Below are 15,914 nucleotides of genomic sequence, written 5' to 3' on the forward strand. Positions count from 1 at the left end.
AGTTCCTTCCGGGCCGATCAACGTGGGAAATACCGCCGACAATCGATTTGACTTGAAAACTTTCTGCAAAAGAGAGAGAGAGAAATATTTTTAAATAGTACAAATTAAAGAGAAATATTTCGAAGGAAAAAATAAAGTGGGGAAAAAATAGGAAAGGTAGCCAGACAGGAAGTTTGTCCTTTCTTCAACGGCGGGCCAATATCCTGAATCACAATGAGTTTGAGCACTTTGTCGAATCATTAGCCATTCTTATAATTTACATTTAATTTACATTGAGCAACCGTTAATTATTTATGCAGATAAAAAAAGAATCGCCCCGCCGGATGATGAGAAACGTTAAGGGAAAACAAGAAGTATTGACGTGGCGATGAATGACGAGTGACGAATACGATCTTGAAATGTTACGTAAGGTCACTGACAAATTCTCGAACGTAGAGAGAAAAAAGGTGTTTGCCATGATATTTTTAGATATTGCTTTTGAATAGGCTTCAAAGGCCAAAATCCTCTCAAAACAGCGGAAAGCCGATGATTTTTAACGAAAATAGGGGAATAAATTATTTTGCAACAACCAAGTAGTTGATGTTTCAACCGAATGGGATGAGTTTTCAATCCAGAAAGAATTTTTTAACAAAAGAGTTGAATTTCCAATCTGAAAAGTTGAATATTTTGAAAAAGAGTTGACTTTCAAATGATAAGAAGAATTTTTAAGGAAAAGTTAAATTTTTTAATAAATATTAATTGAATTTTCAAATGACAATTACAAAAATAAATTTTCAATTAAAGAATATTTAACTTTCAACTAAAGCTGTTGAATTTTAAATAAAAAGTAAAATTTTTCTAATCAAAAAGATGAATTTTTTAAAAGACAGTTGGATTTTCAAACTGAAAAGTCGAGTTTTAAACAAAAAAGTTAATTTTCTACAAAAAAATATTAATTTTCCGTCCAAAAAGATTAATGTTCACCAAAAAAGTTGAAATTTTAACCAAGTAGCTGAATTTTAAATAAAAAAGATTAATCTTCTACTAAAAGACGAATTTTGAACCAAAAAGCTTAAGTTTCTACGAAGAAAAATTACTTCCTAACAAATAGGGCGAAGTTTAAAAAATCAGATAAATGTGTACCAAATATAATTGAATTTTCAATTAAAAAAAGATGAATCTTCAAACCAAAAGGAAGACTTTTTTAAAAAACAGTTTAATTTTTAAACCAAAATTATTAATTTTCAACAATAAAGTTAATTTTATAACAAATAGGGGAATTTTCAACCGAATAGTTAAATGTTCCACTGCAATAGTTGAAGTTTCAACAGAAAGAAGAATTTTTAACCAAACAGTTACTTTTTCACAAAAAAGACGAAATTTTAACCAAAAGAGATGAGTTTGCAAAACCAAAAAGAAAAGGATTATCTACAAAACAATTAATTTTTCAAACCTATAAGGAAATAAATTTTCAAGAAAAAGTTAATTTTCAACTAAACAGTTAAATTTTTGCTAAATTCTCGAATTTTGAAGACCAAAAGACGAATGTTCTACAAAACACATGAATGTTCATCTGTATGATTAAATTTTCAATTAAAAATATCAATTTTCAACTTAAAATGGAATATTTACATTTTAGTTAAAAGAATTATTCTCAACCAAAAAAATTCGAATTTTTAACAAAATATTTAAGTTTTTAACCAAACAAGATGAATTCTCAATGAAAAATGTAATAGTGGATATCAGCAAAAAAAGGTTTACATTTTAATAAAAATAGTTAAATTCAGCCTGAAAACATTAATTTTCCACTTATACAAAACCAGTCCTTTTTATTTTCTTTAAGCAATCTGCAAGTTTATTTTCCTGATGACATGATGAAGGTTTACCTCCGAAAACATGTTGATTTAGTTTCAGCTGTGAAATGAAACAAAATTGAATGAATTGCACTCATCAATCATGATATTGATGAAACCATTTTTTTTTTCTTTTTTTTTTTTTAGAATCTTAACTCCAGTCTTGATTGCTCAAAGGCACGATTATTAACCACATTTTAAAAAGAATCGAACAATCTTCATATCCTGTTCAACCCTATGACTCCAGAGACCGTACCGGAAGTAATTTGTCTTCGTATTCTCGAAGTGGGCGTCTGCTCGAATTCACTCGAGTGATTTAAAGCCTCGAATCATCCTTCACACTCTCGTTCCTTTTTCCCTAACCTAACGTATATCTTCATTCGCAAGGATCGACTTGAAAATTCTATTACACTGATTTCCATCTAAATCAGGGAATGGGAGATCCACTAACTAAAGGATTATTTTTCAGAAGATTATCCATTTTTTAAAGAATCTATTTATTGAAATAAGTATTTGCCCTTGAGAGTTTCCGCACGGAAGTCAAATTTAGATAATACAACAACAATAAGCCACCTGACTTTGAACCTGTCCTGAAATGGTGACTGTCATAAATATGAAGATATCGGAAGCATTTAGGTTTATGGGGCACAATTTGGCTTAACCTGTCGAAGGGAGTGGAATTTTATTGTACGAAAAGGAACAACCCGCAAAAGCCAGTGGCTTGTGGCTAGGGTCGAGGGTCGAGGATAGAAAAAGAAAAAGATAGTTTAGGAAGGAGAGATCCGAGGTGCGCCTGACAGCTAGAAAAAGGGTTCACTTGACCCAAAACTGTACTTTTCCCCTCGACAAAGGCGAGGGGCTAAAAATCGTTGTAAGAAAATATGATGCTGTCAACAAGACTTTTAAATTTATAAAAAAATTTTAACTTACTGGTAAGTTTTGAATAATATCATTTTAAAAAGTAAAGTTGTTTAGCAAATTATTCAGGGTCTGTAAGATAAAAGTATAGGATAAGAAACAGGTAGCTTTTTCTTAAAAAAAAAAAAATTGCCACCCGCATAGGAGAAAGTTGAAAGGTAAACTAGGCAGTGTGACTAAAATGAAAAATGGGAGAAAATTTCCGAAAATCTGGTCAACTTTCTCTAGGTCTTGGGAACTCCTGAAACAGAATAAATGGGACATTGGGTTACCAGACAATCCAGTGTAATCTGTAGGAACCCCCATGGTTTCAGGAATAAATACAAACACGAAGAAACTGTCGAGAACATTCCAGAAGAGTTGATGAAGTTTAATGAATTGTATCTAGAATCTGTATCCACTTTTGAGAATAACAAGCTAAAAACATTAATTTCTTTATCGTTTTGCCTTCTATGTGTCTGTTGCCGAGCAAACGACCATTTGCAAATATATTCATTTAACAAGACTCATGGAGTGATACTGAACTTTTTTGTACAAGCTAAAAAAATGATTTGCCAAAAAACATTTTGGTATACAACCTTCCAGAAATGCATTAGTCTGTTGTCGGGCAAAAAAACAAAAACAAATATATTTATTTAAGAAAACGACTTAGGAATTAACACTGAACTAGGGATATTCAATTTGGTCTAAGTCTACCTCTTTTGATAAAAAGATCAACCTTTTTAATTTAAAATCGACGTTTTTCACGCATTTATAAGCACAAAATGATTAATTTCTACTGCGATAAGGATTACCTTTCGCAATTAGCCTTCGCTACTCCTTCAACAATATTTTAAATAAAATTAACAATTCTAATTTGAAAGTTTTATGATTTCAACTACGTACCATTAAATTAGAAATTAAAACTAATATACTGGTTTTTTTAAAGTACAAAATCGATCAGCCAAAGAAACTCTCAATACTTAATTCACACATTTGGAACGGAATGCGACTTTTCAAAAATAGGAGGCGAATGATGACCCGCTGTGAATTCAAAAATGTAAAAGCTACTAAATCGCTCAAAAGTGTTCGTTGTTTACTCATCTATTTCAAGGCGTTTGAAGCAAGACTTGGACGATATCGCGGCGAAAAGTAATTGGTTGCGTATAGATACGAGGGACTAATTTTGTCGAGGTTGAGGCAGGTCAAAAGCATTATCGGACCAGGAGATTGATAATGCGGATTATTGCAAAATTCATATCCAAAATGCTCATCTAGAGAATTAACGCACAATTGTAATCAATCTTTTTCCTCTCTCTCTCTCTCTTGCAGTCTCCTTAAATTTTTTTATCACTCCCCTCTCTCTCTCACTCTCACAGTCCTTTTTCCTCGTCGAGAATTGCTGCGCGCGACCTTCGTGCGAGGTGGCTTGCGTAATATTTTTATCGACCGAAATTACGCACCAACATACGCAGAATGTATAAATGTATAGGAAATTTTTGCGACAGTGTGTGAGACTTTCATTACGCGGGCGACGACGCGTCGAGAAGATTTCGTCGGACCCGCTTTTATTGCGAGAACGCCTGACCTACTCTGTGGTAAAAAATATGTAGGTACGCGGTAAAGCATTTCCGATTACGTTATTCTTTCGTTACCGTGGGCAATTTGCTCAATATTCCAACCAAGGAAAATTGGCGCTCAAAGAAAAAAACGAGCCTGAAAAATGAGAAAAATTCTCTTCAAAATTCCGATAGACGATTTTCAAAGAATTTTCGTCAGGGGATAATTTGATCTCAACAATTCAAATGATTCTGGATAGAAAAGAGATAATTTTTTGAGTAAAGAGTTAAATTTTCAACAACCAAAAAAGAAAATATTTGAATTATTAATCAAAAATATGATAGAAATTCTATTAATTCAGTTCGTATTTACGCGCAAAAATGAGAAAAGAGGGAAGTTACTTGAAAACAGGTGAAAAAGATAAACTTTTTGTTTTAAAAAAATTCAATGATTTTCCGAGGGAAGATGTTAGAAAAGTGGTGTAGTTTAGCTGAGTTGGTCTGAAGAAATAAAGTGCAGACGAACGCGAAAAGATCTGGGTTACTGTATGTTTTAGAGATTCATTCTTTGAGACAAAAGAATTTCGCTTCGAGGAGATATTTTACGAAATTGCCAATAGGAAAGTCTAAATTTTTTAAATTTGAAACAAAAGTGTATATGTATTTCACTGTTTGATGAAGAATTATCAGAGTTTCTTATCTATACTCGAGTTTCTCCGCGACTCATAAAATGTGACAAATTTAAAGAAATCGAAATAGTTTGCGAAACTGTTTACAGTTTGACTGGCAAAAATAAAATACCAATGCGATTAGGAGTTTGAAATATTTTATTTTGTGCCTCTGACAATGAAAATTTCAAGTATTTAGAAACAATTTGTAAAATATTTAGCACCAATTACAAATTTTTTAAAGAATCTATTCGCGACTAAATGAGCAATCTATTTTTATGTTATCGCGGTTCGTATTTTTACTTCACGCAACGCTGCTGATAACTCTCTCTCAGGAGCCTTTCGTTTGTTTTTGTTGAGTAAATATGAAGTTCAAGTTTCCGGTAAATTATGGTTTTTTAAGAAAACTGCAACCAATGATACACTTTTGTAAAAGATTAAGAGTCAAGAAAAAGCATACAAGAGACGAATTTAATTCATAAGAGCTATCAATAACAAAAAAGAGATAAATTAAAATTAAAGTCGATTTAATGTTTACTTCGTCATATCGTTTTGCTCGAAATAACATTATATCTGAGTGTTTATTCATTCAACTATTACAAGTAGAGGGATTTAATTTGGAAGTGACAAAACTGTGGAAGATTTTAACTTTTTAACAGTAGAAATATAAAATATTTAAACTGGGAAGCTACAAGCATGCAGGATAAAGTAAAAAAAAAGGTTTTTGATTTAGAATAAACCAAATCAAAGGATTTTAATTTGTTATCATAAAAATTCGAACCGCTTTTCAATGGAAAGGATTAACCCTGGTTCCTTAAACAGATTAAATTCAACCTAATTGAAATTCATGATGTGTTTTATCAACGACCAGCATAGAAAAAAGATAGGGTATCGATTTAAAAGTTATACAAATTTTAGTCTCAGGGTTGTCCTATGAATGTCTTTTAATGGATGTCTCGAGGAACTTTTGAAGATGAAAAATATCTAAAGGATGTATTAAAGAGAAATGTAGGACATAGAGGTACATTCTAATAAAATTTTAAGAATTTTCCGGTGCCCACTTGGAAGCCAAAAGCAGGATAAAAAAAGAAGGGTTTGAGATTTAGAGGCAACCAAAATTGACGGCTTTTTATTTACATACATCCTAATACAAACCGCTTTTCATTCAAAAGAATCAATCCTGGCGGAACCATTGAAATTTAAATGTTCAAGACACAAGTAAGATAAGAAAGAAGGGTTTTCCATTTCGAAGCAATCGAAATTAAAGGCCTTTAATTTTGAAGAACGAAAATCGAACCGCTTTCTAGTGGAAAGAATTAACCCTGGTTTCTTGGAAACGTCCAAATTCAAATGTAATGTTCCGAAAAGTTTAAATTTAACCCCGCTCATTGCAAATCATGTCTTTTATCAACAAGCAGGTTAAGAAAGATGAGTTTTATATTTAGTCAATAAAAAATTCAAAGGATGGCATAAAGAGAAATATAGGACATAGAGGTACATTCTTAGGACTAAAGCCATATTTGGAATTTCTTGGTACCCACTCGGAAGCCATAAGCTGGATAAAAAAGGAGGGTTTTAGATTGAGAAGCCACAAAAATTGAAGGCAATTGAAACAACCAGATTCGAACCGCTTTCGAGTCGTGGGTATTAAGACTTTTAGGACAAGATGATGAGGTACATTCTAAGGACTAAATACGTATTTTAAATGTGCTGGTTCCCCCTGGGTTTGATCAATTCTACCAATATCCGAAACTCCGCGAAACTTTGAAGTCTTTCCGGATTGAAAAACTGAAAAAGACTCACGGTATCGTCTAATGAGGTTCTTCTTGTAAGGTTTGGTACCAGGAGGTCTGGACCTTGACCTGACCCCATCCTTCTGGTTGTCGGAGCAGGAATCATCCGAATCTTCAGAGCAGGTCCTGTCCTCCCTGTCCTGGGAGTAAACCGAAGAAGTTGAGACTAGACCCCTCAACCTGAGGGTTGCATTTCCGTACTCATCGATTGAATCCTTACGATCTCGATCATTTTCCTGTTCGAGAAGGTTCTCTTCCTTGGTGAACTCTGCGTAGTCCCCAACGCGGACACTGAGGTCCAAGGGCTGTTCCTCGAGCATGGTCACCTTGTTTTCCTCGGATTTTCTCCAAATGTCTTCTCTAGGCGGACCTTGACCTTACCGGAAGGATGACATCTCGGAGCCAAAAACGAGAAGCACCGACATGGCTACCCACCAATTTCACTCTCACTGATAAAGTAACGTAACACTCTTCCACAATCCATTTAAAATCACCTGCACAATTTAAACGAAAATTCGGTATCTACAACTGGTCTTTAAAGACTATGGCACTCTCTAGCACTACCGAAACACACTTTCAACACACAAGCTCGAATCCTTTTTTTAAAAATCCATTTTTGCAGAGATTGTAAAAGGGTGATCTCCGAAAATGTAAAATATTGTTATAAACTTCTAGTTGAGGAGTGACGACAGTCGACACCCGGTGTGGATTAATCTGAATTCCGAATGAAAGTTAATAGAGCACTGCCCCGACAGTGGAGGAGCATTTCTTTGGCTACGGACGACGGTCGCCGGTGGCACACTGACTGACTCGGAATCGGGGTAGCCCGCTAGTCCAGGCTCGTTCACTCGCGCACTACTCCAGACTCACTCCACTCACTCGGCTCGGCTCGACTCGACTCGAATCACACTTGTACTGTATTCCATGTTGTGCGCCGAGTCTCGCTTGTACGAAACCAAGAGTTGCGAGTTAAGTCGGAACAAGTCGGCAGGAGTCGGCGAGACTCGGTTTTAAGTTGAGCGCCTAGACACTGTCTCTCACGGATGATACCGGACACCCACACAGTGATACCTGCAAGCTCGCGCGGGTGCGTTGTGCGTAGCCTACCGCAACGTCGCGAATAAGGACCCGTCCGATGCCGTCTCTCGGAAGGCTATAGCTATTTTTCCGTCTATTGGGATAGGACTCTCGAGCGCTACTACTGCCGGAGATCGCTAACGATGTTTTTCATTCTAGAATCTAGATGATGATTAATGATAAGACTTGTCTGAGGCCGTCCATAAACCACGTTACCAATTTTATTACCCCTACCCTCTGCCTCAATCAAACTGTTGCTTTGCCCCTCCCCCCCCCCCATAAATCGTACCAGTTGGCTAAACACGGATATCACGTTTATTCTGCGTGTTTTCGCGAGTCTCGTGAAACGCTACAAAATCATAAGTCTTCAAGACGAAATATATTACATTTTCAACAAAATAGTTGAGTTTTCGATGGAACAAGATTTTGTACAAAAAGAGATGAATTTTCAATCCAAAGAGACCCACTAGTTGAACTTTTAAACAGAAGAGACGAATTTTCAATCAAATAAATAAACTTCTAATCAAGTGGTTCAAGTGTCAAGTCAGAGAAGAATTTTTTCGAAGACAGTTAATTGAACCAAAAGCTGTCACAATTTCAACCAAATTGTAGAATTTTTTAGAACACAGTCGAATTTTCTACCAGATTGCTCAATTGCTTTATCACAAACATGAATTTTCACCCAAGATTAATTTTCTTCCAAAAGACATAAATTTTCTACAAATAGTTGAATATTCAAGTCATAAAGGTTAATTTTTCAGACAAAAAAGAATAGTTTAATTTTCAACTGAAAAACTAAGCTAAAAAAACGAAATTTGAAAATATAACTCATTTTTAACCAAATAGTTAAATTTGCAACAAGAAGATGAATTTTGCACTAAGAAAATCAATGTCTTATTAAAAAAGATGTATTTTCAAAAAATTAATAATTTTTGTTAAATTTTTAAACAAAAATAAAGAATTATCTACAAAATAATTGAACTTTCATTCCAAAAAATATGACTTTTTAAAAAGAAAATCAATGTTCTAGTAAATTTTTAGATGTTCAAAAAAAAATTTTATTTTTAATAAAAAAGTTATGTTTACAACGAACAGTTTAAATTTTCTATTAAATTGTTGAATTTACTTCCAAAATATTTGATGTTTCAATCAAAAAAGGTACAAAAGATAAATTTTTAAACCTCGAAGATTAATTTATTAATTTATTTTCTACGAAAACAGATGAATTTTTCAGCAAATAGTTCAATTTTCAATTAGAAAAGATCAATTTTTATCCGCAAATAGACTAGTTTTATTTTTAGTTCAATAGGCAAACTATCAAACATGAAAAGATTAACAAAATAGTTCAAGTTTTATTTAAAGAAATACATTTTCAGCTAAAATGATGAAATAGAAAAAAATGTGAAAAGGAGAGTGAATTTATTAATGCTTTAACTTTAAATTTATATTCAGAAAATAAAAAATAGATGCAACAAAAATATGAAATTCACATTTAATCAATATTTGAACATTTTTAAAGAAAAATCTTTTTTTCTTTCAAATCTTCTGAAATTCCTTAAAACTATTATAGTTCTTTGAAATTCCTTGAAATATCTTGAAAATTTTCAGAAATTTAAAAAATATCCTAAAACACTTGGAACCATTTGAAATTAAAAAAAAATTTTAATAGCTTTTAAAAATTCTTTTCAATTAAAAAAAAAACTTAAAATATTTCAAACCAAAGCTTTAAAAATACCCGCAAACATTCCCAATCATTAGAAATCCATCTAAATTTGTAAAGCCTTTAAAATTTTTTTATATCTTCTAAAATACCCTAAAATATTTTAAATCCTTTAAAATTAATAAAAATCATTGAAATCCATTGAAAATTTCGTTGGAACCTTTTAACTTATCCTAATATTGGTTTAATTCAATAAAATGTTATACAATTCCGTAAAATTATACGAAATCTGGCGGTATTTTTCAAAACTCACTTAAATATTTGAAAATCTTTTCAAATGCTTGAAAATAAAAAAAATCCCTTAGTTATTGTGGAATTTTTCTCATCTTATAGAAATATTATAACATATTTAGACATTTTTCATATCAATAAAAATCCTTTAAAATGTTCACATCCAAATTAAAATGTCCTTATTATTATAAAGAATTGGTACTATAACACTATAAAAATGAGAGAATAACTCAAAATAAAGTAATAATCAAATTTAAACTACTTACACAGTAGTGCTTTAAACCAAGAAACATTAAAAGCTGACTCACCTGCAACAAAAATAAAAAAAGTTTTTATCGTTTTCGAATCCAAAATTGAATCCACGATCATTCAACAGAAAGTCAAATAAGTAATAAAGATAGAGTCAATCTTCCTTGATTATGATATCAACATGTACCTAAAACAGATTAACAATTTTACTTTTTCCGAATTTAATTCTCACATTACAAAAAATTATTTCTTGCTTCACTTTCTTAAACTGAACCAGTGAAATTGTCACTGGTTGAATAAGTATTTTTTAACTATCACTGGTGAACGAGTGATTTTCCGATTTTCACTGGGTAAACCAGTAAGTGACTCAACTAAAAAAGCGTAATTAAATGTACCAGTGACGTGGACTTTACTGATAAACCAGTGTCGAAATTCCACTGAGTGAGCCAGTAAAATCTCACTGATTGTCAGTGACACACTTCTAGCTATCCAGTGAGATTTAACTGGAAATCAGTGAGATTTTACTGGAAAATCAGTGAAATTTTACTCGAACTCAGTGAAATTTTACTGGTTAATTTGAAGAGAGTAAGGACACAACACAAACATCTCGATATTCAGATACCAGAAAGCAGAAAAAGAGGTCCTTATTCGAAGAAGAGTCACTTTTGAGAGCAACCCACGGTTTTTAGCTTCAAATATAATTTTACTGTTCCAACTTCCGGATCACAAACTTTACGCCGATGCCAAAATTGGTACATGTTATCTCTCTTAGTAAATATAGGAGTGGTTATACAATTTCGCAAATTGCCTCTTACCAGATAATACGAATGATTAAAATATATATTTTCTTACAAAATTTGTATATTTTAGTAGAAAGTTAATCTTTTTTGTTGAAACTTTATTTATTTAGTTTGAAATTAATTTTTTTAACCCAAAAATTGACCTTTCTGGTTCAAAATTAATTTTGTTGTTGATTTTTTTTATCTCAAAATGTAACTTTCCAGTTTTGAATAAAAATTAAACTATATAATAAAAAATGTATTTATTTTGCTAAAAATTCATCTTTTCGTTTGAAAAGTCAACTATTTGGTTGACAATTCATCTACTTTGTGGAAAATACTTTTCTCTAAGCTGCAATTTTTTTTTGGATTTATTTTTGTATTAAAAATTTTCCTTACCTAAGATCGTCCAACCCCTCCCCTCACCCAATAAGAATATTAAGCACTAAGCTTTGACTGAACCTCCCTACCCCTCCCCTTCCCGCAAATGGTCTTTCGTAAATTGTGGATGGGGTCTTTCCTTCTTCTGGAACTATAAACCAAGCAAGAACAAGTAAGATAAATATGAAGAAAAAAAAACGATTGTGAAAGCAGAATTTTGTAATTTCAGGTCAGCCGAGTGTCGATGTTCTCCAGCCGCAGCCAGGTCAGGCCAGGCGAGGCAGACGGAGAAATCAGATCTACGCTATGAATCCTATTATCAGCGAGCTGTTATCGGTCGGATATCTTTGGCGAAACATTGTAAGCAGGCGGATGGATTGTCTCGCGCGACACCTGCAGGAGACTAAAAAAGTGAAAAAGTAAAAAGTAAAAAAGAGCACGCAGGTTATTACGATATCTAGCATTTATCAATATAATCCCACGTCCCATTGGTACCAATTCTCACAATCTTATCACCACACCAGCACACTCGATTATCACGATAAAAATTTCGTGATTTTTACTCAAAATCCGACAAACACATCTGGATAGTCACATCTCTTATTTATTCCATTCTCATTGTTTCATTTATTTTATTTTATTTTTGTAAAGAATTTATCAGAGCTCTTTTTAACAAATAATTCATTTGAAGTAGTATACATGTGTACTAATAATAAAGAAAAAAAAATAATAAAAAGAAATATTTCCGAGATGATGACGAATCTGCCGCAATCGTTAATACAGACTTAACAAACCAATATTATCTCAAAATAGGGGTATATAGAATGATTTTTTATTAAAATAGAGAAAGTAATTTTTTTTAATAAAAGTAATGTGGGTGCTATATAACTATAAGACTTTTAGTTCAAATATATTGTATTTTTAAGAAAATGACTAATTTTTGTTAAAATAGTGGAGTTTGAAATCTAAAATAGAAAAGAAATGTCTAGAAAAGATCAATTTCAACAAAAAATTTAACTTTCTACCAAGAAAGATAAATTTTAAACCATTTATTTGAATTCTCAACCAAAGAAAATAATATTGAATAAAATACTGAAAATTTTTAACAAAAGAGACGTATTTTCAACAAAATAGTTCAATTTGCAATCAAATAGTAAAACTTTCAACAAAATAGTTGAATTTTTAACGAATAGTTGAATTCTACATCAAAAGAACGTGTTTTTAAGAAACAATCTTATTTTCGCCCATGAAAGATAAATTTTCAATCCAAAAGTCGAATTTTCCAAAAGAAAAAATTATTTTTAAGCAAATAGATAAACTTTTAAGCAAAAATGATGATTTTTTAACAGAGTAATAAAATTTTAACTAAATATTTGAATTTTTAATCAAATAGTTGAATTTTCAACAAGAGAAAATAATATTTAACCAAATAATAAACATTTTAAGCAAAGGTCACGAATTTTCAAGAAAATCGTTGAATTTTTCGTTAAAAAAATGAATTTTTAACCAAATTGTTAAACCTTCAAGCAAAAAGATGAGTTTTTAACATAATATTTGCATTTTTAACCAAATTGTTAAATTATGAACCAAATAGTTGAATTTCCAACAAGAGAAAATAATATTTAACTGAATAGTTAAAATTCTAAGCAAAAGAAGCAAATTTTCAAAAAGATAGTTTAATTTCTAATCAGATAGTAAAATTTTCAGCAAAATACTTGAATTTTCAAACAAACTAGGATGGATTTTCAACTAAATAAACGAGTTTTAAAAAAGAAAGTTCATTTTCAACCACGAAAGATAAATTGTGAATCAAAAAGTTGAATTTTCAAAAAGAAAAACTAATTTCCAACAAAATAGTTAAACTTTTAAACTTAAGAGATGAATTTTTAACAAAATTAATGAATTTTTAACCAAACAATTTAATTTTTAGCTGAAAAATTCAATTTTTAACCAAACATTGGATTTTTTAAAGAAAACATTTAAACTTCAACTAAAAACAACAGATTTGAATTTTCAAGCCAACAAGACGAATTTTTTATTTTTCTCATACGAGAAAAGTGTAATTTTCAACAAAAAAGTTTCAATAAAAAATTACTCAGCAAAAAAGTTTAATACTTGATATTTGGACAAAACAATATTTTTATTTTAAATGCATAAAAAACAGTCGTATTCAATGAAATATGCGAATTTTCAATCAAATAGTCGAATTTTCAGTTAGAAAAATTAATTTGAAAAAAAAAGAATTTTGAAGAAAATAATAATATTTTCAATTAAAATGATGAAACTTCAACCAGAAGAATTAATTTTTAACAAAGCATTTTAACTTTTAATCAACTGGTAGCTAGAAGAAGATTCATTTTCTAAAAAAAAAAAATGAACAAAATAAGTGAATTTTCAACTAAAAAAATGAATTTTCTTAACTAAAAATATAATAGTTGTTATTTTAACGAAAGAGAATGGTTTTATGCAAAACAGTTGTATTTTATAACCAAAAAGTTCGCATTTAAGCGAAAAAACGAGAAAAAGGGGTTAAAGGGGAAGTTTCATGAAAGTGGGGAAAAAGATGAATTCTTTAAAAAATGGGAAAAGATAGAAATAGGAGAAAGAGCATGAAGTCTGCTAATACAGCGTGAGTGAAATTTCACTTTGAATCGGTTTTTCTTTTTTCTGCAATCATAAGATTTTCGCTTGGAAAAGAAAAAAAGTGAATTTAAGGTTTGAACTAAAATAAGAATTGCATCAGAAATTACAGTTATCCAGAAGGATGATCGATTTTTCTAGAAATGATAAAAAGTGATGGTTGAATAAAAAGTGCCACGCCAATTGAATAGCTTTGCTCAAGTACATGGGATCAAATTAGATTGAGAATTACAGAAAGGTGGATTAACCAAGAAGCATGTTAGTGAACAAACACTGCTTATAGAGAAAAATTCTTTCGCCTTAAGAAAGAGTTATTATAGTAACTGGGGCGAGGCGAATGAGGCAGTTACCCACTATCGCTCGATGCTTTTTTTATTAATTATTATTTGCGATAATTTCCCAAATATCACATTGAAAATTGTCGATCAAAAAAAGAATTACAGGGCTCGATTAGAAACAAAATCAAATGGCCTTATCAGAAAAATCCTCATCGCTCAATCCTCATGGCTCAATCAGAAGAAAATTCACATGGCGTTATCAGAAAAATCCTTATGGCCCAATCAGAAAAAATCCTTATGGCTCGATCAGAAAAATGTCATCGTTCGATCAGAAACTATCCTCATGGCCCAATAAAAAAAGTCCTTATCGCTTGATCAAAAAAAAACCCTCATGGCTCAATTAGAAAACAATTTACATGGTGAGGTCAGAAGCAATCCTCATGGTTCAATCAGAAAAAAATCACATGGCCCGATCAGACAAATCCTCATTGTCCAATCAGAAAAAATCCTCATGCCTCGATCAGAAGAAATCCTAGAAAAAAGTCATCGCTCGATCAGAAAATATCCTCATGACTTGACCAGAAAAAAGTTCTCATCGCTTGATCAGAAAAAAATTCACATGACCCGATCAGAAAAATCCGCATGGCCTAATCAGAAAAAATCCTCATGGCTCGATCAGAAAAAAAGTACTCATCGCTCGAAGAGAAAAAAAATTCACTTGAACCGATCAGAAGAATCCGCATGGCTTAATCAAAAAAAATCCTCATAGTTCGTTCAGAAAAAAGTACTCATCGCTCGAAGAGATAAAAATTCACATAGCCTGATCCTCATGGCTCGATAAAAAAAATTCATCGCGCGGTCAGACAAAAATCCGCATGGTTCAATCAGAAAAAAATCATATGGGCCAATGAGAAAAATCCTCATGACCTAATAAGAAAAAATCATTATGGCTCGATCAAAAAAAAGTCCTTATCACTCGGTCAGAAAAAAGTCATCGCCCGATCAGAAAATATCCTCATAGCTCGATCAGAAAAAAGTACTCATCGCTCGATAAGAAGAAAAATCACATGGTGTGATCAGAAAAATCCTCATGGCTCAATAAGAAAAAACCCTTATGGTCCGATAAAAAAGTCCCCATCGTCCGATCGAATGAAAACCCTCATGCCTCGATTAGAAAAAAGTCATCGCTCGATCAGAAAAAATCCTCATATCTCGAACAGAAAAGTCTTTATCTCTCGATCAGAAAAAAATTCACATGGTTGGAAAAAAATCCTCACGGCACGATCAGAAAAAAGTTATCGGTCGTTCCGAAGAAAATCCTCATGGCTCGATCAGAAAAAAGTACTCATCGCTCGATCAGAAAACAATTCACATGGCGTTATCAGAAAAATCCTCATGGCCCAATAAGAAAAAATCCTCATGGCTCGTTCAGAAAAAAGTACTCATCGCTCGAAGAGAAAAAAATTCACATAGCCTGATCCTCATGGCTCGATAAAAAAATTCATCGCGCGGTCAGACAAAAATCCGCATGGTTCAATCAGAAAAAAATCATATGGGCCAATCAGAAAAATCCTCATGACCTAATAAGAAAAAATCATTATGGCTCGATCAAAAAAAAAGTCCTTATCACTCGGTCAGAAAAAAGTCATCGCCCGATCAGAAAATATCCTCATAGCTCGATCAGAAAAAAAGTACTCATCGCTCGATCAGAAGAAAAATCACATGGTGTGATCAGAAAAATCCTCATGGCTCAATAAGAAAAAACCCTTATGGTCCGATAAAAAAGTCCCCATCGTCCGATCGAATGAAA

The 15,914-nt window shown here is 32.0% G+C and overlaps 1 protein-coding gene across 6 annotated transcripts in view; it reads right to left on the bottom strand.

The window, feature by feature from the left end:
* LOC117179332 (ecdysone-induced protein 74EF) overlaps nucleotides 1-15,914 on the bottom strand; it is a 348,553-nt gene that overhangs the window by 27,683 nt on the left and 304,956 nt on the right. For 3 of the 6 annotated variants that reach the window (XM_033371003.1, XM_033371004.1, XM_033371002.1), the window contains one exon: nucleotides 10,044-10,085. The exons of 2 other annotated variants lie outside the window; for them this stretch is intronic. In XM_033371003.1, the coding sequence (XP_033226894.1) occupies nucleotides 10,044-10,085 (42 nt within the window). Of the gene's footprint in view, nucleotides 1-6,759; nucleotides 7,633-10,043; nucleotides 10,086-15,914 lie in introns of those variants that run through there. One more of the 6 variants, XM_033371007.1, reaches the window with a different exon arrangement.

The sequence above is a fragment of the Belonocnema kinseyi genome, chromosome 9 (genome assembly GCF_010883055.1).
Source record: "Belonocnema kinseyi isolate 2016_QV_RU_SX_M_011 chromosome 9, B_treatae_v1, whole genome shotgun sequence".
In the NCBI taxonomy this organism is placed as follows: domain Eukaryota; kingdom Metazoa; phylum Arthropoda; class Insecta; order Hymenoptera; family Cynipidae; genus Belonocnema; species Belonocnema kinseyi.